General features: G+C 39.8%; 1 protein-coding gene and 1 long non-coding RNA gene across 2 annotated transcripts in view; both read right to left on the reverse strand.

The window, feature by feature from the left end:
- The window catches only part of ppp3r1a (protein phosphatase 3, regulatory subunit B, alpha a), a 53405-nt gene extending 32354 nt beyond the window's left edge, over window positions 1-21051 (reverse strand). The window contains exon 1 of the mRNA XM_015945025.3: window positions 20785-21051. Coding sequence (XP_015800511.1) covers window positions 20785-20787 — 3 coding nt within the window. The 5' untranslated portion in view covers window positions 20788-21051. The remainder of the gene's footprint in view (window positions 1-20784) is intronic.
- On the reverse strand, window positions 12996-20778 carry LOC139062127 (uncharacterized). The gene is made up of 2 exons (XR_011515710.1): window positions 15628-20778; window positions 12996-15293 (listed from the first exon to the last, which is right to left on the reverse strand). It is a non-coding gene; the product is annotated as an uncharacterized lncRNA (long non-coding RNA).
- Window positions 21052-21349: the final 298 nt, after the last annotated feature.

A 21349-nucleotide genomic window follows, 5' to 3' on the forward strand; every position in this document is an offset into this window, starting at 1 on the left:
AGAGTTTCTTTTTTTATATTAATGATAGGGCCAAAATATGATACCCGGCAGTTAATTAAATACAGGCTAATATTAGAGGATTTACGATATATATATATATATATATATATATATATATATATATATACATATATATATATATATATATATATATATATATATATATATACACACACACACACACACACAGTGTTTCCCTTACATAAGCGTAGCCGTGGCGGGCCGCCACGGCTGAAATACCACCGCCACGCCTACAAGATCCCAACGTTTTACTGATTTTTTATTTTTTATACCGTTTCCCGAAGAAGCAATGGGAACTACTGTGTTGTTGCTTGTGATCACAGCCGGCAGGCAGCAAGGAGGAGGAGGCAGGGCAGGGTGGTTACAGCTAGGGACGAGCGTACGGATATAGCATTTTTGACGAATACGAGCATGCAACGAGTGTAAAACTCGTAAATATCTGTAATCGTGCTGAAGGAGAATCCTCATTGGATAACTGACTGTCTTAACGCTCTGTGATTGGCCAGTCACATAGAGCGCCCGCCCCTCCCTACACACAACTCTGCAGCCGGGAGCTCAGTCAGCTCGGCTCAGGCATCCATGCGCACACACAGGCAGTAACGGATCTCTCTGTGCTTGCTTCACTGTCTCTCACGTTTTTTCAGTACTCCCTACATTTTCTTCAGCTCGCCTCTTTTTCAGTTCAATATAAAGTTACTTTTTTTTGTAACGTACGTGGTGCATTTGACAAGACAAGCTGAAAATGGCTCGTGCACGCGTCGGTCACTGCCTCCGCTCCGGTCGGGTTTTTTAAAATTATTTTAACTCTCTCCCTCTCTATCTCTCTCACACACACACCTCAATCAACATTGTTTTGTTTAACTGTGTGTGGGGAAAATGCCAACAACGTTAGGAAAAAAATCAGTTTAATCAAATTAAAATAAAATAAATTGTGTCTGGTTCTAGTATTTCATATTTCCTAGTTCCTACAGCATGAGTTCAGATGCATTAATTCATGCACTTAAATGTTAATGTTCTGATTTAACTGAAAAACTTGTTCTGTAATACTTTTACTATTGTGATCAAAAATATTTAATCTCATTTCTGAGGTTGCTCTGTAAATAGTTTTCAAATAAACAATAGTTTATGAACAAACAACTTCTGATCAATTCATATCAATTTCAGATTTAAAATAATGTATTGATGTAAACCACACCCACTAATTTCCAAATAATAAATAAGAGGTGCATTCATCTGTGTATCTCCTTTGATCTGCATTAGTGATATTTTCAGCACCAGAACAATGAAGCAAAGAAACAGATTCCTGCGTTTGTTAGTAATTTCATTTATTAGGTGCATCTGACCTGTTCTATTTTTCTCTGCAATGAGATCAAATCAGTGCTTCTATTGGTTGTCTCCTCTCTGCACTAGAAAAATGTACTTTATTATAATGTTCACTGTAATGCATCTTGATGTTCTTAACAAATAAATTAAATCAAAGATATTGGTCAATAATAATTTGTGTTTCAGTCATTTTTATACTGGCTTAAAAATACGTCATTAAGTCTACTAAGCAGGGGTGTAGAAGGTTTTTAATAGGGCCAGCCCAGTAATCATCTTGGACCAAAGTAAAAGGGGCAGAAAGTCAAATAAAAGGGGCAAAAGGAGATGTTTTTCCAGACGCCAAGAAAAATTAAATGCCAAATCCCCCCTGCAAAGTGTGTCACTGAGAGTTTAAAACAGAAATTATTCTTGTGCAAATATTGGTGTATTCATCTTTAATACTAGTTATTACAATGCAGCAGTTGCTGGATTGGTGCAGTTCAAAGTGGAGTGCATCAAATAAAACAATATTAACATAAAGGTAAGACGTGTCATAATTAAGGCTGCTCATCTGCTCAGTTTACCTAGCACTCACACAAAGCTAGTGCCAGTTATGTCATCTATTGGCTTACCGCTGTCTTGCTGTGAAGAGCGAGGCTTGCCACACAGAGGTTCGTGGTATTTTAAGAGCAGCAAGGGGAAAAAGGTGACATCGGATTAGCCAAGACAGCGCCTTAGCATTTAACATCCTATCAGATGAGTGAAGTCAAGTCGCTACTCGCTGGCATAATGATCAGTAGTTGACAACTACATGGTCTTGCTGTCTGAAACAAGTTGACATTGGCTGCCATTTGAAGTGAGAGAATTCCAAGTGTGGCTTCATGTGTACCACATAGCTCCTTCTGCTGCTCCACAGTAGTGGCAATGTGATACTTTATTGATCTGAATCAGAAAAAACATTTTGTTTGGAGCAAAAGTTCAATGAAAATGTTATTTTAGAAACCAGCGGCAATCACTCCTGGTCCTGGAGGGCTGGTATCCAGCATGTTTTAGTTTTAACCCTGCTTCAACACACCTGATTTCAATTAGCAGGTGATTAAGAAGGTCCTGAAGTGCATGATGAGCTGCTGCACAGGTGATTCAACCACTGAATTAATGTGTAGGAGCAGAGAAACAAGAAAAACATGCTGTATACCAGCTCTCCAGGACCAGGAGTGATTACCACTGTTATAAACCTTCACAACACCTTTGTAACTATGTATTAGGTGGTTATTTTGGCAGAAATATCGAGCCTTAACAAGACCGCTGGCTAAGTGCAATATGTTGCTGTTGTTTACATATACACCACAGAATTCCACATACATACCAATGTAAATTAAGATGATGTGCTTAGATATTTTTTTTATATTACAGCCATTTTGAATTGCCAGCAATATATCATGAGCTTGGTAATTATACAATTCTACAAAAATTTACCCTTTAAATTAGGGCTGCTCAATCATGGTAAAAATGATAATCACAATTATTTTGATTGAAATACTCCAAATACTGATAACAAAAGAGAAATACAGTGCAAGCATTTGTAACATATAAAAAGAGGAAAAAAAATCTTCTATGTTGTAGTGAACTTCCACAACCTGCTGTATAATAATTATTTAGGCGTGTCCAGCAGTGCCGTAGGGGAGTGTGTACAATAGCATGATGCAATGTGCTGCTCAGATAGATCAGCTATATTTATTAGCCTGAGAACTCGTAGGTGTGGCGTGAGAGCACATGAAGACAGTCAAATGTGTGTCTCACACTCTTTGCGTGAGAGTTTGCAGCCCTGATAAAAGATGAATCCACTTCAGATATGCTGTATCTTGATTTAATTTTGCTTGTAACAAATAGTTTTGTGAATGAGTGAGATCCACTGAGAAAGGTTTATGATTGGTCAATTGATGTAACGTGATCACGCTGAACGTACGCACATCATTCCCTTTCCTAATGTCCAGAGCGCAGGCTGGGTGTTTTGCTACTCTGTTGGAATTGTCAATGACAAAGTTCAACAGAAAATAGCTAAGGGTCCTTTGAAGTGTTGCTAGAAGCTTTTGGGAAAAAAGTCAAGAAGGGGGTCCAAAAAGTTGTTAGAAATAGCGACAAAGTTGCTAAATTGGCAAGTGTGGTGCACTCAATTTGCACCTCGAGGCAGAGTGAGCATAAACCGTGAGAGTGGAGCTAATAATCTGCTCAATTTGTTATGCTAATTCAAAAACCGAGATTAGGATTAAAATTCAATTAATCGAGCAGCCCTACTTTAAATATATTGAAATATAAATTTTAAGTTATAGATGAGGAGTACTCTTGCCCCTGCCAAGTCAGACCTGACTTGGTTTTATCCTAGATCACAGATGTCAAACTCCGGCCCTTGAGGGCCGCTATCCTACATGTTTTAGTGTTTTCCCTGCTTCAACACACTCGATTTCAATCAGGAGGACATTAAAAGGCTTCCCTCGAGGACTGGAGTTTGATACTCCTTAAACCGTCGGGCATTCGTCAGTAGACTGTTGAAATGTTGAGCTCTAGTCTCAAAGAGACGTGATTAGAAATTAGAATCTGATTTTTAGTGACTTATCAGCCAAAAATGGCAAAAGTTTTAATTAAATCCCCTTTAGTTAGATTAAAAATACCAGTAAAGCATACAAACAATAAAATGTGAAAGGAACCAACACTGCATGGCAATTATTCCCATTAAAACACAATAGACCAATAGTTTAAATACTTGGTTGTATATTTTTTTAAAACCTGAATAACTACAGAAAACTGAGGTTATATAATGTGTGGTTGTTACACTGGCATGCATCCTTGGTTAAGTACTGAAGGGTCTCTGCAGGTGAATAGACTTAGGTAAAGGAGATTTGGTTTGGGGGATTACAGGTTAATTAATCTAGGCCTTAATTATCTTCGTGGCCATCATGAGGTCAAACAGTAGCTCTGGCCATTTCTGTAACAAACCTCTTCATGTAGATCTTGTTATTCAGTCTCAGGAGACACCAACAGAGATAGCATAACAGATGGGATGATTGAAAACATTAAAAAGTGAGATACATGGAGTTGCATCACACGCACGCACGCATACACGCACGTGCGCACGTGCACACGCAGTCAGAAAGAGATGGACTAGTTTGCTCATCAATAAAGCTTGCCTCATTCAAAATCAATTAGTCCAATGCGCATAAAACACGTTTTGCATAATGAAGAGTCTGGCAAAGTGGCCGGCCAGCTCAGTAGCAACACTGCAGCTGACCCACAAACCCAGCTAATTATAGACCTGCAGCACTGACAACATGAAAGACTGCACGAGGCTGCAGAGATGAAGAAATTTCCTAAGATTTTGTTTTCTTTTCACAGGAAAAAAAATGAACAAAAAAACCACTTTGCAGAAAATAAGCATGTGGTCGGTCACTTAAAGGAGACATAACATGAAAAACCCACTTTTTTATCCATTAACACGGTGTGTTTCACATTTTAAGTGTCTAAGTGAGCAAAAAGGCTTATATTATTCACTGGAGTTGCTATTTAGATATTTAATAATTAAGTTTTGGGCATATTTGTCCACCCGTTCAGTTTTTACATTATCTATTACATCAGTAATTAATTTAGTGAGATAACTACCAAATATGGTAATGGCCCTCGGCTAAACACAGAGCCAATCCGCCATTTTTTCTTCTCGCTAAGATTTTTTGTAGTCCTATTGGAAAAATGCAGAATGTCTGGTTATTTTAGCCACACACAGCTCAAAACTGTTCCTCGTTTTAAGGAAGGGTGGTGTGGCAGTATTTAAACCCAGGAGCTGATGACACTACTGCTAAAAAAACACAGAAGAAAAAGTAGTGTGTTTGCGTTTGTTTGTGTGTGTGTGTGTGTGCGTGCGTGCGCGCGCGCGCGTGGTTCGTTCGTTCTGTCTCCAGGCTAGTGGCTAAGTACTGAGGGCTTCATCTATCTAAAAGGAGTTATTTCCATCTGAATTTGGCAGCACCGGGACACAGCAGCAGAGCGGTAAGCTTCATATCACTCTAAAATGTCGACAAACTTTACTTTAGATTTACGGGCATTAGCAGCACTAAAGCGTTAGCATCCGGCTTGCTATCGCTAGCACAGTATGCTAGTAAAGTTAGCACCCAGATTAATGTGGATTTGGCTGATTTTCGTGGAATAAAACGTGATTTCTGATCAACGCCTTCTTTTACACCAGATGATAACCTCCCACTGATTGTAACAGCAGAGAGCCTGTGTGTTATTCTACATGAGTGTGATGTAATCTTAGCATCCAGTAAATAAAGTCCCATATCAGCTAAAATGCAGCGTGACAAAGTCATTAAAGTGCGTCAACACAGTGGATTTAATAGAGTTTTAAAGAACGATCTCTAAGTGAAGTGAGGTTAGTTTTTTGTCTCACTGCAGATATAAAAACTAACTCTGCATCAGTCAGACGCAGCAAAGCTCACCGTCTGTATGAGCGTGAGCGTCGGAAAGCTGATAAAATTGGCTGTAAAATAATTAAAACAAAGTAAAAATGTTCCTTTGCTTTTTAGAGTCCACATCCAGAAGACTGGAGCCGTGTTTCACTGACAGGCTGTCAGACTAACGCCCTGATGAGCTCAGCTGGGACAAACTGGTGTGATGTTTAGGTAAGTGAAGATCTGCTTCTCCAAGTCCTTGAGATGCTAGTAAAAAATAATTTAGCCAGCTTGCTAATGTTACTTTTCTTCTCCTCTAAGGAACACAGAACGTTCAGATGTTGGCGTTTCACGTCACCTACTGAGGAAGGAGACCCACCAGTAAAGAGACGGTCTGGACCAGACCAAAGTGAGTGATGACACACCTCAGCCACCCTCATCATTAAGAACACCTCACCCCCTGAATCACTCCGTCTGATGACAGCAGAGTGATTTATTTGATGTTTTACTTGTTTAGTCTGTTTAGAAATTATTGAATTACATTATTTTCTGTAATCGACCATCTGATCTGGATGTGTGCAGAATAACTTTCCCCAAATTCAGCAGCAGCTGGCCTACAAAAACAGCTGCAGCATGTAGTAAGTCTGTCTGCACTGCTCTCTAATGAGCTTCCTTTCATAAGGAATCATTTGTATAATTTTAGTGTCACTATTTTATTACATTTGTAGGAAAATATGAAGTCACTGCAGCAAAGTGAACTTGTGAACAAACACAAACGTGACTATAAACATGAAAGCTAAAGAAACAACTTTCCTAAAGCTGCTTGTAAACAAAATATGTCATTAAAGTTATTGTCTATCATTGCAGAATATGGCGATGACATCATGGAACTGGTCTTTGGAAAAGTTTTCCCTGAACCAACTCCGTTTCTAGATGAGGTAGAGAAGATCTGCATCTCACCAACTCTCTGGTCTCAGTATTCAGACAACGGAGGTCTCCCACTGTTGTCCAGGACCAGTTTGAAGCCCACATACTGCCCCTCCCTCATCATCAGGAAACATCAATCCGTATCCTGAGGACAACAGAAGACGGCAGGAGGACAGGAACTCTGAGACCTAGACACCACCAGCACCGAGACACAAAGCACCTGTGTGCACAACGCCTGTTTTAACTACTAAAGCCTGTTTATTATATTGTTCTACTTATTTGCTGTGAGGTTAATACTTAGAAAATTTGTATATTAATGTAAACAATAAAAAAAAATCACTGATTGTATGCTTTCTTTTAGATGTAATGGTCCAAACTCAGCCTTGTAGACATTTATTGCATCCTGTAGGTAAATACACAGAACAGGCTCAGATCCAGGATGACCCAGCATGCTCTTCTTCCATTCTGGCTGTTAGGGATTGTATCAATAACTCAATGCCTACTGATGTTTTCACCTAACAGTATTTATTTAGAATGCAGGTAAGATTTAACTATATTTGTTAGCAAAGCAGACTGATCTTGGGAATTTCACTGCAGCACTGATGTCCACCTCTCTGTACACATTAGAGAGAATTACCACTTTACAGCTAAACACATTTAATAAAGATATAGGCTACGCATTGCAGACAATAAAAACAAAGTTGTAAGCATTAGAATTATAATGATGACATTAAAGAACACTTGGAGGAATGTTCTTTATTTTTGACTAGAATCTCAAATCTTTAAATTAAAATGTAACTGCTTTTTATCCATTTTCAGCCATTAAGACACCCAATATAAAATAAGACTACTTATAAAATTATTTATAATTATATGTATGTATATAGATAGAGATCTTAATAAAATATATTCTTTGAATGGTGTTTTAATGAGCTGTATCATTTTTTTAAACATTTTTTACAGAAATAAGCAAGCAGCATTCCTTGTGTGTGTGTGTGTGTGTGCGCGCGCGCGCGTGTGCCTGCTCGCTTGTCCCTCCGTCGGCCGTGACGGGTGTGTGTGAGTGACTACAGACAAATGCATGAGAGAGTTAGCAGCCATGAAACAGCTTGATGAACTACTCTCCCCACGTGTTTTAAAAATGCTAATATGCTATGCTAAATCTGCTATGCTAAATAATGATTTCTCTATAGAACTACAAAGTCCGACTGGGGGAGGAGAGTACAGGACTGCACTATGGAGGGGGGCGGAGTTTACAGCTCCTCCTCCAGTTTAAAGAGACAGTACCCCAAAACGGCTCGTTCTCAAGACTCTCCTCAGAACAGGGGTAGATGAGGGTCTGTAGAGCAACAATAATGAGGAAATCAGACCAAAGAACTGCAGTTCCACTGTATTTAGACCCCCAACTGAAGGATTTAGATGTAAAAAGGAATAACTTAAAAGCATGTTATGTCTCCTTTAAATATGTGTATAGTTAATTGTGAATTAATGCAGGCTAATTATTAGTTAGTATTGTTTATCGGATTAGGATTTTGTGCTAAAAAATATTAAATAATTTCACTGAAAAGGAATCTTTTTTAATATCCAACATTTGGCCTTGAATTGTGTTTTTATTTCTGTGATTTTATTAGTTTAAATCATTCTTTTACACTGAACTTAATAATGGGGATTCACATGTCTGATTGAGTTGATGCAGCAAATGTTTTGGGGGAGGAAACAAGCTATACAGTAGGGCTGGGAGGTATGGCAAACCTTTCATACTGTAGTTTATAAATACATACTATTGGTTTTACGCATAGACAATTAACAAACATGGTTCTCACCACTGCCATCTTGGCCATGTAAAATGTCTCGTCACGCCCAGATAATCCAAAAATGGGAAAAGAGGTGAAGATGAGAGGGGAGCTGTGAGGGTGGGAGCAAATGATTGACACCCATAAACTCTGAACCAGTGTAGCGATGAGCTAACATAAAGTAAACAGAGCTAGGAGCTAACTAGGGGTGGGTAGTATGGAAAAAAAAAAAAAATCATATTAGATTTCATTTTTGCAAAATCACGATCACAATTTCATCACAATTTTTCCTCCTTTGACAATTCAGACATTTTGGAAGTTATTTACCATTAAAAACCGTGGCCTCCAGAATGCGCTTATGAACACGCAATCGCAAGCAGCACTGTGTATTTGATGCCAGACGGTCTGCTGCGCAGCAAGTTCTGAGTCTGACGGACATTTCAGCAGGCATCCCACTCTCTTTACTTTTTGTTCATAAATGTGACGAGTGTGGGACTTTAGTTGTGCGTCAGAATTAAATAAAATAGAGTCGATGGAAATAGCGTGAAAGCAGTGAAATTGATCCTTGCAGAAACACTTCCCCAATGAAAACGTTCTGGACGTTGTCTACGCTATTCACTGGTAGAGCGGTATATGAAAAATTCATATCATAAAACAAATAAACACTAGTTTTCAGCACAAACTGGTGTACCACACAGTCCTACTGTAACATATCTATGTTATGCTTTAAAATAAAGATATTCCCCAATTTTCCTCAAATAAAGCTTTCTGTGACTTTATGCCCTAAAACTTTGCTTGATGGCAATCTTGTTGTGAAACTTGTGTCTTTTTTTCACTTGGAAATCTGGCTTGTTGCACTAATAACTGCAGATACTGCAGATATTTACATAGTGGCACTCACTGTTGGCTACAGGCTTCTGAAATGGTGCAGTGACTTGCAAAAATCCAGAAGATTCATAAACACTGCAAAGTCTGGAGTGGGCACATTAGGATAGAGTTAGAAATGCAAGCAAAGAGGGCTGGCATCCATCACGCTCCTAATCCAATCTGCGGTGCCGGGGATATTGTGTGCCACACCACAAATGGTGTGTAGGGAGATACGACAGACCAATCCATATCCCTGGCTTGACGGTGATGGGAAAAAAAGTCTGTATCTGGCCTGAGTGCGTTTAAACAAAACGCTTCATTAACCTTCTGTAAAGATGGGACAAACTGAAGTATTTCCTCTCAACTTTGCTTGCTTTATTGGTTCTAATATCATTGAATACATGACTCCTCTTACAAAAATATCTGAGATTCATACAGAATCATACAGATAACATACAGAAGCAAACAGTCACCCTCAATTTTTTTTTTGCTTTGGAGAGCAACAAGCAGCTGTGTATTGCTGCTGTAACACTGAGGAAAAAAATGAAATAACTAATCCACCATCCATCTCCACTCAGATCAGTTATTCACACTCTTTTTTTAAAGCTCACCCTTAAATCTGGTTTAGTAAAATTGGTAGAGCAGATGTTTTTGTAATTTACTTGTTCCCTCTCTCGACTGTTAGCTCGATATTAGCTGGTACATTATGATGACACAATGTTGTTGTGGGCCTGTGTGTTCGTGTGTGTGTGTGTGTGTTGAAAATCTGTACCAGATTTAAAAGTCAAGGTCAAATATGAAAATAATTAGCAAAATCTCAGCTGCCTGAAGGAACTCAAGCTGGGCTAATCCTCTCAGCCATTCCAGACCCTGACTTGTGCTTGTCTACTGAGGTTTTAAATGCCTTACAATGCCTAACTACCAAACCTTTTTATTACGGGACCCAGTAGAGAAACAGATATACTGCTGCACTGTATGAAAGCATTCACTTGTCCCCTGTAAGGAACTTAAAAAGTAGGGATGTAGGAAAATATCAATATGGCAATATATCATGATATTTTTTCCTGCAATATTATATCGATATTCAAAAGCTGTGTATCCATTTTTTGGAAGAATTTACATGCAAACATATTTCCTTTTCGTGCAATTCAAATGCCGACCACTAGTTGGCAGCAGTGTGCAGGGACTTTTCTTTCCACCACTGAAATGTAAATAAATCCCTCTGTTATGGTTCAGATACTTCATGTTACATGTTACACATCTGTTTGGACTGTTGATTTATATTAGGACAATTCAATAAAGTAAAAAAAAAAAACACTAATATCGTCTGACTGAAAATATCGTAATATATTGTATTATATCGTATCGACATAATTTCACCAATACACATCCCTATTAAAAAGTAAAGTAGTCCCCTGATAATAATTGGGCACAGTCTAACTGTACTCCAATGATGTCTGCTTTATGTCTTTCTGCTCAAGGCACATGCGCAGTAGTGGCTATCCGGATCAGCCTTCAAATCAGAATCACTGGAGAAGGAACTCAAGCTGGGCTAATCCTCTCAGCCATCCCAGACCCTGACTTGTGCATGGGGAGTCCGTAACGTAGCTCAGGAGTTTGGTAGATCAGAATTTTTAAGACTAAAGAGAAGCATGTAGAGTGCAAAATCTGCTAAGTGAAACTTTCCTTTCACAGGAGCAAATCAATGATGCACTAGCACCTTAAAAGGAAGCACGTGATGGCAGAGAACAAAGAGTCGCCTCTGTAAACCTTTTGTTAGCTGCTAATATTAACAAAGGGTTACTTGTATTCATAGATGTAGCAACGACAGAAGTGAGGGCGATTTAATTACTTTTAGAGCACTAATGATTTATTTTAACTTACAACGTTACTGTGTTTAAGAAAAGTGCTCCTGTTAAATGGACGAGTTTGTTACAAAGCCAAAATGACAATTTTAGCAAACAATTTATTTTTGGTGTTAGGTGGCTACCTTCATTTGACTGTAGCATTTGTATTACCAGGTTACTAAAGTAATTAAAAGTTGTTTGATAAGCCATCATCTTGTCTTTATTATTAGATGGCACATGGCTGATCACACTTCAGACTAGAAGCTAATGATTGCATCCTGGTGCAATAAGCTATACTTTAATGCTTGACACAATTAGTCAACTAATCGTCAACAAAAACGGCGATTAGTCAACTATTAAAATAGTTGTTTATGGCATACCTACTTGAATGCCAATAATTCAAATATAATTTAGTCAATACCCATACATCTACCACTTTCTGCTTCTTACAAAACAATAAAATGATTTCTGCACAATTCAATTACCATATTTTCCAGAGTATAAGTCGCAGGACCAGCCAGCTATGAAAAAAAGTGCGACTTATAGTCTGGAAAATACGGTAATAATAACAAAGTAAAGTGATCTTTCTGTCCCACTGGCGAGTCTTATTTTTATAAATCCACTAAACGTTCCTTTTAACCACACATCACAAAGATGAGCTGACCATCAACACGTTGAATGGGTCTTTTAATTATTCACTGTGCGATCGGCCTGGCACATCAGACAAATGGCTGCTTCCTGGTGGATTAACTGAACATTAGCCTGTAGTGACTGCTGGCCCTAGAGCTGGAGACTGCACAGACACAATGACCAAGTGAGGAGAGTAAATCCAGATTGAGTAGGTTGGAAGTGTGGCATGGATAATGTAGGGTTGATCATCACTTGTGCTGGTGCTTCTCCAAGGCTTTTATCTCTTTTACATTAGCTACAGCTAAATCCGTATGTGGGTGGCGCTTGATTGCTAAGGCAGCATATGGTCCCCTTAACATCAGATCATTCCACTACATGCTTAAGCAACTGTATCTCCCCAGCCTCAACCTTCCCCCGCGGACCAGAAACATACATTCAGGATAAGCAGCAAGTCTGGGGGACTTTCTCGTCCCCGGTTCCTACCTCCGAGGGTGAGAGATGGGAGTGCTGCAGAGCAAATGCAAGAAAACCGTAAATCTAATTAGAAAAAGCTTGTTTTCCTCATCTTTTTCACATGCAGAATTAACTCTAAGGACAATCAACTTGTATCAAAAGGCATCGGCAGAAAAGTGATTTTGCACTTTTTCTATGAAAATGACTCAACATAATGATCATTGTTGTAGCCTTGACAGAAGAACGGAAGTTTTCACCTATAAACCAGCCCAACAGTTAGACTTTGTTTTAAAGGTCAATAATCAAATATAAACACAAAAATCAGTTTAGCTTTATTTCTGACTGTAAAATCTTTAAAAAATGTTTTATAGCATACTGCTATCTCCAAAATTTATTTCTCCAATAACTGATTTGAAAACCATTTTATATTTTTAAAGAGCAAGTAACGTCTAAATTAACTTTTTTTTGCTGATGAACTGTATAAATGAGTGTCTACTAGTGTTTTAAATGTGTGTATTCATTATTTTAGCATTTTGGTGCATTTTCTTTAAAAATTAAAAATTCTGCCTAAATACCACAGTATAGCTCCACCTTCAGCTTAAAACATAGAATTTGACTCATTTTGAATAAATTTTAGCCAATGGCTAAATAGTAAGATACTGCGTAAACCAGTAGAGTACTACGTAGCAGCTCTGTGTCAACATTATAAAAGCATCGGGAGTCTCGGCCACGCCTTGTGGCGAGTTGGGAGTTGGGTTTGCATGCGAGTGTAGGTTAGCCGTAGTTCAGCATTAGCATATCCTAGTCTTTAGCATAGCTTTTAGTGTTATACATACTTATTTAGTGTTAGCTTGGCTGTTGGATATTGTAGTTTAGTTACTGTTTGGCTGTTAGTGTAATTAGGAAAGTAGTTCAGGTTTAGTGCTCCATATCGTGTTAGCATGGTGAGCTGGTGTAGTGTAGTATGGTTGCGGAGCTCTGTCGGGTTGCACTCCTGTCCGCTGGACTTAGAAATTAGGCGCCAGTGGTTGCGTGTCTGGAAAAGATTCAGCTCCCGCCTGGTGCTGTAGTTTGCAACCAGCATTTTACCCGCGATTCTGCACGTCTCCGTTCCAAGAGGGAGGCTGTGCCCACCGTGGCTCTTCCGCGATTTAGATACAGCCCACCGACTCTGCTCCCCCACCATGACGGGCTACAGTCTGAGGTGAGTAAGCTAAATAAGTTTTAACATCTTCTAAAGACAATTCCCTTCCTAAATGCAAAGTTTGAGAGACGTGGTTCACTCCATTTAGCTAACATCAGCCTGCACTGCCTTCGAGTAGATTTGTCAAGTTCACAAAATGTGGTAAGGTTAGAATCAGTGGCGAATCTGAATATATCTCGAAGCCCTGGCCGACAAAACGGTCCACATGACTGTCAGGCTCAGAGAAAATTCGGGTTGTTTTTGTGTCAGTCGGTAATTCTGCAACAGTGGCTCTAACGCAGCACTAGTTGACAGACAGCATTACAGCGTGAAATCCAGCACAGCGTGACCCGGTTCCGTGAGGAATTCTGTTCAGGAGGTCGCATTTCAGGATCTCCACATCATATGTGACTGACTTTTACGTTATAATAACATCACACACTAGGAATGTTATAAAGCGCCTTTATAGGACAGTTTCTTTTGTATTTTATCTGACTTTATAAACATCAATGTGCTTCTATTTTTTTTCAGGCTAAATCTGCCCAAGACACTGGCTGTCAGACTGATTTTGTAATCTGCAAGAATGCACTTGTCCAGGCTGACGTGGTGTTACCCGTAGCAAAGGTGAATTATTTTTAATAATCTTTTATGTAAACATTTTATTACCTTCTAGTTTTAATTTGTTTTACAGATTGTTACACGTGATTTTATGCTCTTTTAAATGTTTATAAATGTGCTGCTTCTTTGTTTTTTATAGAGCTCCCAGCCTCAGTGTGTCTTGTGACACAGGGACCATGACAGAAATTCATCTTCCAGAAGGTCCCAGAGCATCCACACCTCCTGAAAAGACCAAGATGTGAGGTGTCTGCTGTTGATTCCAGCTTCCACCTCAGTGCCAGTGCAAGCTCAGTGAACTGTTCAAGGTAAAAAAAATTAAAACATTTCAGAATTTTTAAGATATTAACAATTAAATAAGTATGTGATTACATCATGACATCATGAAGGAGGCTACTGATTCTGGCCCTGTGACACTTGGTGGTGACGTGTGAGCTGATTCACCTGGTAAATAACTTTTACATTAAATATTTAGTTTTTGCTATCAAAAGTAAATTAACTAATAACCTGCATTATTGCAGGACACTCAGCAAAATATGGACTCTACACCATGAGGCAGGCACACGTTAATAACTCTATAAGAGCACATAAGGTGAGCAACACCACAATTATTTTTATTACTGTACACTGTCCTGGATTTGTTTTCTTTCTGCATCTCATAATTAGCCTGGCTGATCACCTGATAACTCCTGTCATCTGGTTATGACAGCATGAGGATGTCCTCACACACCTGTAACCTATCAGCTCATCTGGCAGAATAGAGAGAGAAGAGACAACACCACATCTCCTGTTCCTGGAAAGCCTTCAGCCATCCTTCGATGACTGAGAACCTCCATCAGCTCTGTCTCCTGTCTGCCTACAATTATTATAATAAATATTGTGTTTGACAAGTTTTTTGTGCTGCCAAATATCTCATTTTGATTCCAGTTTTGATATTTTAATGGATATTTATAAATTACATTAATTGAATTGTCGCATGTTTAACTAGCTCTATTGTGATGAATTAAACTAGCACCTCACTGTTAAAAGCTCGTTTTAATTTCAAACATGTTTAAGTATTTATGGACATGAACAAAAACAGGAAATATATAAATTGAGATTTATTTAAGTAATATAACAAATAAGGGGGAAAGAGTCATTGAAAGGCACATTCTTCTGGAAGCTCCTGATCCTGACGACACCAGCAGAAGACCAGCTGCAGACACCAGAGGACCACCTGCAACCAAGAGCAGCTAGTATCAGTAAATAAATAATGAAATCAGGGCAGTTTTAGTGGGCTGAACACATTACAGAATAATTTTCTCATGGGGTAGTTTCATAACTTTATGCAGCAGACCGTAACTTGAGCCCAGAGCTGCTATCCTGCACGTTTCAGTGGTTTTCCTGCTTTAACGGGTTAGATTGGCTGTCAAGCAGCTCAGCTATTTGCTGCTGATTAAAACCAGGTGTGCTGAAGCAGATAAACCTCTAAAACATGCTGAATACTAGCTCTGGGGGCCGTGGAGCAAAACCCTGCAGCTAATCTGATGCTATGGCTAACGGCTACTTACATTCAGAGATGGTTCTGTTGGGTCAGTTCCTGTAGTTTCAGGCAACTCACACGCTCAAAACAATAAGGCTCAGGTCCGCTTGTCTCCTCCAAATAGACTTGGTCCCTTTCTTCTCGAGTGTCTGGATAAGGAGGGGGAGAAACGTCCTCCACTTCTAATGACTGCTCAGAGTGAAGGGAGCTAGCATCGTCTAGTTAGCCGTCGTCTTCGTCACTGCCGCGGCTCCGCCCTCTCGGTCCTCCAGGCAACGCCTACCATTGTTGCAGTTTTTAAAATTGATACGTGGGTGGGGTAAGACTCTGAGGCACACTTGACATGCACTTTAAAGTGCCATAGTTTTGTGAATATCTTTTCCATCCTCATACATCCTGCATATCTGCCTCATTCTCTCCACAAAGCAGTTTACTGTTTGGCTCTCATGATCACTTTGATTCAGGTCTCATTTCAAATATTGGAGTTGGAACGTGATGCCGCCACAGTAAACCACTTATGTTATTTTGGCAAAGTTTTCTTTGATAAAACCACTTGACATTTATTAAAAGCAGTGAGGCTCCATTTTGGTTTCACGTTCCCAAAACGCATTTGTCTATAGAACTTTGGATGTCTTTTTTTTTAATCTTTTTCTACTCTAAGTAACACAAAAAATGAATTTCTGCCTGCAGATCTTCATTACATTCTTTATGTGATTGTCTACCTTTGGAGTCCAAACACTTAAAATTGACCTATGATGTTTTTTTCAGTCTGATCAGCACCAGTAAAGCCTGATTTATACTTCTCAGTTTGCGTCGGTGCGGAGATATGTAACGCCATTATGCGTCAGTACAAGGGCTCTCCGGCGGGCTCACCCCTTCTGCACACTGGAAGCAAAAGTGGCGCGGAACGACAGCGAAATGGCACTGCTTTAAATAGAATCCATTATAATCTAGGGAATGTAACAAACCAGCCACATCGCGCCACTGAATATAGGATCGGGTTCTATTTTTTCCACGAGCTTCTTCTGGGATGCATCAATTACCGCAGACCCAGAACGGACTGAAGAATGCATTGCAAAAAAATTCAGAAAATATGAACGTTTATTCACCCATGAAAGAAGGAGTACAAAATATGGAGCAACCGTTTTATTTGTGGAAGGAAATGACAGGAATCATGGGTGTAGTGGTGGTGACCGCATTAAGAGGTGGATGAGAATGAAGGACTAATTTGGCCGTGTTATAAAGTCTCTGAAATATTTAAACACATTAGTAAAAACACAATCGTGGGCCAAATTGCATGAGTGTTAAGGTGGCAGGATACCTCAGAAAAGTGCTGGCGGGAAACTGTTCTGCAACACTCCCCTGTTTGCGTTCCAACACTCCGTGTGCATCTCTGTTGTTTTCTAATAGAAGTTGTAAAAAACTCTTTCAAGTGATCGACTGAAGCATGGTGCAAATTCACGTAGTTTTACCTTCGTGTCAAGTGTTTCACCGAAAGATGATAATTTTGTCCATTTAAATTAGGGCTGCACAATATATCGAAAAATTATCGTCACCGCGATAACAGGACGTGCGATAGGCCCATCGCAAAGCACGTCAAAAACGGCGATAAATGTTTGGTTCAACATTTCCATCCGTGTCATACATCAACTTTTTGTAAACCAGCTCTGTTTTTTACGCGGAAGTATTATTTGACCAATCAAATGTAGCCCTTCTGAAATGCGGCCAATCAGATGGGTCCGTTCACGTAATACGCCCGCCCCCTACGAAGTCCCTTAGGATGGAAAGCAACACCCGAACATTAGCGGCGCCGTTCCCTTGTTCATCATGCTGGCTCAGAGCAACGAACGCACTTTGTGCTGATGTTTCTGGAATCAGCGCTGCTTTCAAACGTGAACGTGAGTCCGCTCGGTGTCGTTAAGCAGCTGATAATAACCGGGCTGACTCCGACACGTCCCGGTGAACCAACCCACCTTCATGTCGCTAGTGTTCCACCGGGTGGTGATGTTAGCCCCAGGCTCCGGTTAGCTTCCAGCTAAAAGGCTACAGCACTCTCCTCCAGTCCCAGCCTGCTAAAGAGGGCCTGGAAAAGTTCCCCCACACATCAAAGTGATTTTTCATTTATGAACTTTTATAACTTTGTTAATCAGGATAGTTGATTTGCTGCTGCACATAAACTGTCAGTCAGAAGCTCTGCTAGCCGGTTATCTTAGAGGAGCTAGTTCAATTTGTTAGCTTGTTATCAGAATCATAGTTGCAGTTTCATCATCTGAGCTGCTTTTTAAGATTTAGGTAAACTTGCTCAATTTGGGGTTAAAACCAAACGTTTTCACATATTTTCCATGTAGTTTTTTGCCAGTTCCAGGTAGACAATTGTTTTTCTCTTTCCCTCAGAAAATCTTAATATTCTCCTAGTTTGGCCCAGCACAGTTCACTTCCCAATTACAGCAACAGCCTTATATCATAACCACAGAAGTGGAGAAAATGCTCAGTAGCAATGAGAGAATTTGCTGTTGCATTTAAGTGATGTTAACTATTATTTAACATTTAAACTTATTTTCTGATATTTTTTATTCAAAAACCCTGGTAAGGGATGATTTTCTGTATTTGGAGCATCAGAATAAGTTTTATGGTGGAGGTGATGTTTTAAAGTCACTGAGAACCTGCATGCATGCAGTTTGTTGTTTTGCTGCTAATACAGTAGCAGGTGCAGCTGCATATTTTTGCAATAAAAATGTTATGTTGTAATGGAATTCATGCATTAGTTTTTGTTTGCTTTGAACCCAGAGCAGACGTCACACGCCAGACGACATCAACACTGCATACTTTAGTATTTGTTCATTTATTGCGAGTAAAATCGATATCGCAGTATTAAGCACCGTTATCGAATATCGCAGGTTTTCCTAATATCGTGCAGCCCTAATTTAAAGACATGCTAGGCAGAAGAGCTGTTTGTTTCATCTGCTCACCTTACTGCCGGCTGCTTTATTAGAATTAAAAAATCTGGTGAAGTGGAAATTACAGTTGGGGGAGAATTAAGGAAATTCTACGGTTCTATGTAGAGGTCGACCAATATTAGCATTTCTATTGCCGATACCGATATGTAGGAGACATGGTCAGCCGATGGTTGATGTGTACTGCCGGTGTTTTATGGGCCGATTTACATGGCCGATATCTAGACATTTTCCACCTTATTTTCATGCAAAAATGTCACTAATAACATCAGTTGGTGCACAAAATTACTGAAGCTGAATCAGTTTTTGAACTATGAATTTAACTAACTGTGTGTACTTCCCAGTGATAAAGTCAGAAAACTTAAAGTTTATGTAAAGTATTTATTATGCAGATGTTATTAGTGACAGTAAAAAGTCATTTAAATTAAATTGTGTAACAGCACTGGGCTGCCAGACGATGTGCCTGACTTTAGGTTGGCTTACTAAGGACAAATATCGACTGATGCCGATGTATCAAAAAACAATATATCGGCCTACCCCTGGTTCTATGGATCATTTCAAAAACACATCTGTACATATTTAGACCATTCCATGTTGGTAACTCACACAAACCAGATACACATGTGCACACACAAATCGGTGTTATACAATCAAAGGAACAAAACTGTTGACTAAAATAGCTTGTTTCTTGCTGTACACACAGAGACTTTTCAGCTCTGTGACTACCTCCAGTCTGGCTCAGATGCATTATTGGTAATTTCCTAATCAACTAACTAGTCTTCACAGAACGTTTGCTTTTGAACCTCTGATGTCGTCCTTCTTTGTCACTTCAAATTACACTTCTCAAAGCTCCAAACAATAAAATGAGTTTTAAAAAGTCCACATATATTGATGAAGATGGTTCAAAATAACATACGGAGCACCGGCCTGTAAAATAACTAGCTGGATCAAACCCAAAAGCCCTGTTAGCTCTGTTTGAGGGGTGTTATCTAGAGGTTCACAAAAGTCATGGTTCTGACCAACTTTGTCAACAACATTGGAATGCTAATAATACAGATCCATCCCTTTTTATCTTGGTCAAATATATGGTGCCAGACCACTGATAAGCTAGTGTAATAAGGAAAATCAAGCGATTTTATTTGAAATGTGTATAAAAGGATTCTGAAATGGGGTGTGTGGTGGAATCTATAGAATCTCAATTTTTTTAACCATCAATGTATTTAGTGTATTTCAGACACTTTGCTCCTTGATAAGAGCTAAACATGAATATAGATGAAGGGATTGATGCTATGGTCCTGTCAAGACTCTAGCAGGTTACATCTGCAGACCTATGACTGATCCACATCCTCTTCAAGTAAGAGCTTTCTCTGCTTACCTAGACTGTATTTGTAACAATTTGAACCATTTAGCATTTGTGTTTGATCTTTTCAATCATAACTGAAGCATAAAGGTTTTATACTGATGATTGTACATCGTTTTTGGCTTTCAAGTATGACCCTTCTTGGGTCTACAGCCTTCTTGGGCGTGTTTTTAAACGTGTTTTATTATAAAATGTATAGGTTACCATGAGGATGTATGGTGGTTACTTGACTGGCACACATTTGTGGGTGCGTGTAGCAATCCTATGGCCTGCTATGTGTCAGCCTCCTTTGGTATCGATGTAAATTCATTTGAAAATCATGCAGATTATTAATAAAACCCCAGTAAAATCTGATTAAATAATCCTGCGGCTGCATACACATCGCCGCTCAGCCCGTATGGAAATAAGTTTCTTTTTTTTTAGTGAATGCAGAACGATTGTGAGAGCAAACACGTAACACGAGCAGTCGGTGCAGATAGTCCTGCCTGCTGTGTAAAGGGTGCCACCATTAATCGTGAGCCGAGGCCTAATAAGCGTGTATTTTTGTCACTAAAACTAATTTGCAAAGGCCTTCTTGCTAATAAGAGTTCGCTATGTCGAGAAGGGATAAGAAATATCTGGGCCACAAGCTGCAGGCTATAGTCAGGAGCCCTGGGGTATAGCACAGAAAGCGCGACGCGGAGCCAAATGTGAGAAAAGCGTTTCCTACTGGCTCGCGCTCGATGTTAACGGCTGCTAGCTTAAAGCCAAACGCTGACTGCGGAAAACAACCTAAACGCCACATTACTCGACACACTGAAGCACGGGCCTGACAACTGGTGTGTTTACCAGTCGGCGGAGGCTGAAAATAGGAGCCGTTGCTGCTGCTTACCATCTTGCAGGTCGATGATGAAATCCAGGCGATGAGGACGGAAAAAGGTAAAACAGGAAGAGTTAGAAGGCCTCTGAACTGTGACAAGAAATGTAGGAAAAACACGGTAAAGGTGCCTCTCTGAGGTCTGGTCCTGGATTTTTACCCAGCTTCAGACTCTTCGCCGTCTCTCTCCGTTACCGAGGCTTTCACTGCAGTGGCAAAGGGAGTGAGAGCCGCTGGGAGGGGACAGACAGTAAGCGGAGGAGGAGGTTCGGGTTTGACAAGCAGGCGGTGGTGGAGGGGGGGGGGGGGGTGACTAGGGGGGAGGTGCAGCAGTACTGTACATCCGGGTTCTTTCGCTGCATCTCTTAAAGCCAATGATGAGAGCTTTATGCGTGGGCTCCCTCTGGTGGCTATACTGTGGTAATGCAGGAAGATGTTGTAAGGCGCAAAAGGCAAAAGCTATGGGTGGGTGGGTGGGGGGTGGGGGTGGGGGCTTTCTAAGAGGTTCATGACAGCGATAAATTTATGTGGTTATTTTGTTTTATTTCAGCCCATAATGAAATAATATGTGTCAACTCTG

Source organism: Nothobranchius furzeri, chromosome 12 (genome assembly GCF_043380555.1).
Source record: "Nothobranchius furzeri strain GRZ-AD chromosome 12, NfurGRZ-RIMD1, whole genome shotgun sequence".
Lineage (NCBI taxonomy): Eukaryota > Metazoa > Chordata > Actinopteri > Cyprinodontiformes > Nothobranchiidae > Nothobranchius > Nothobranchius furzeri.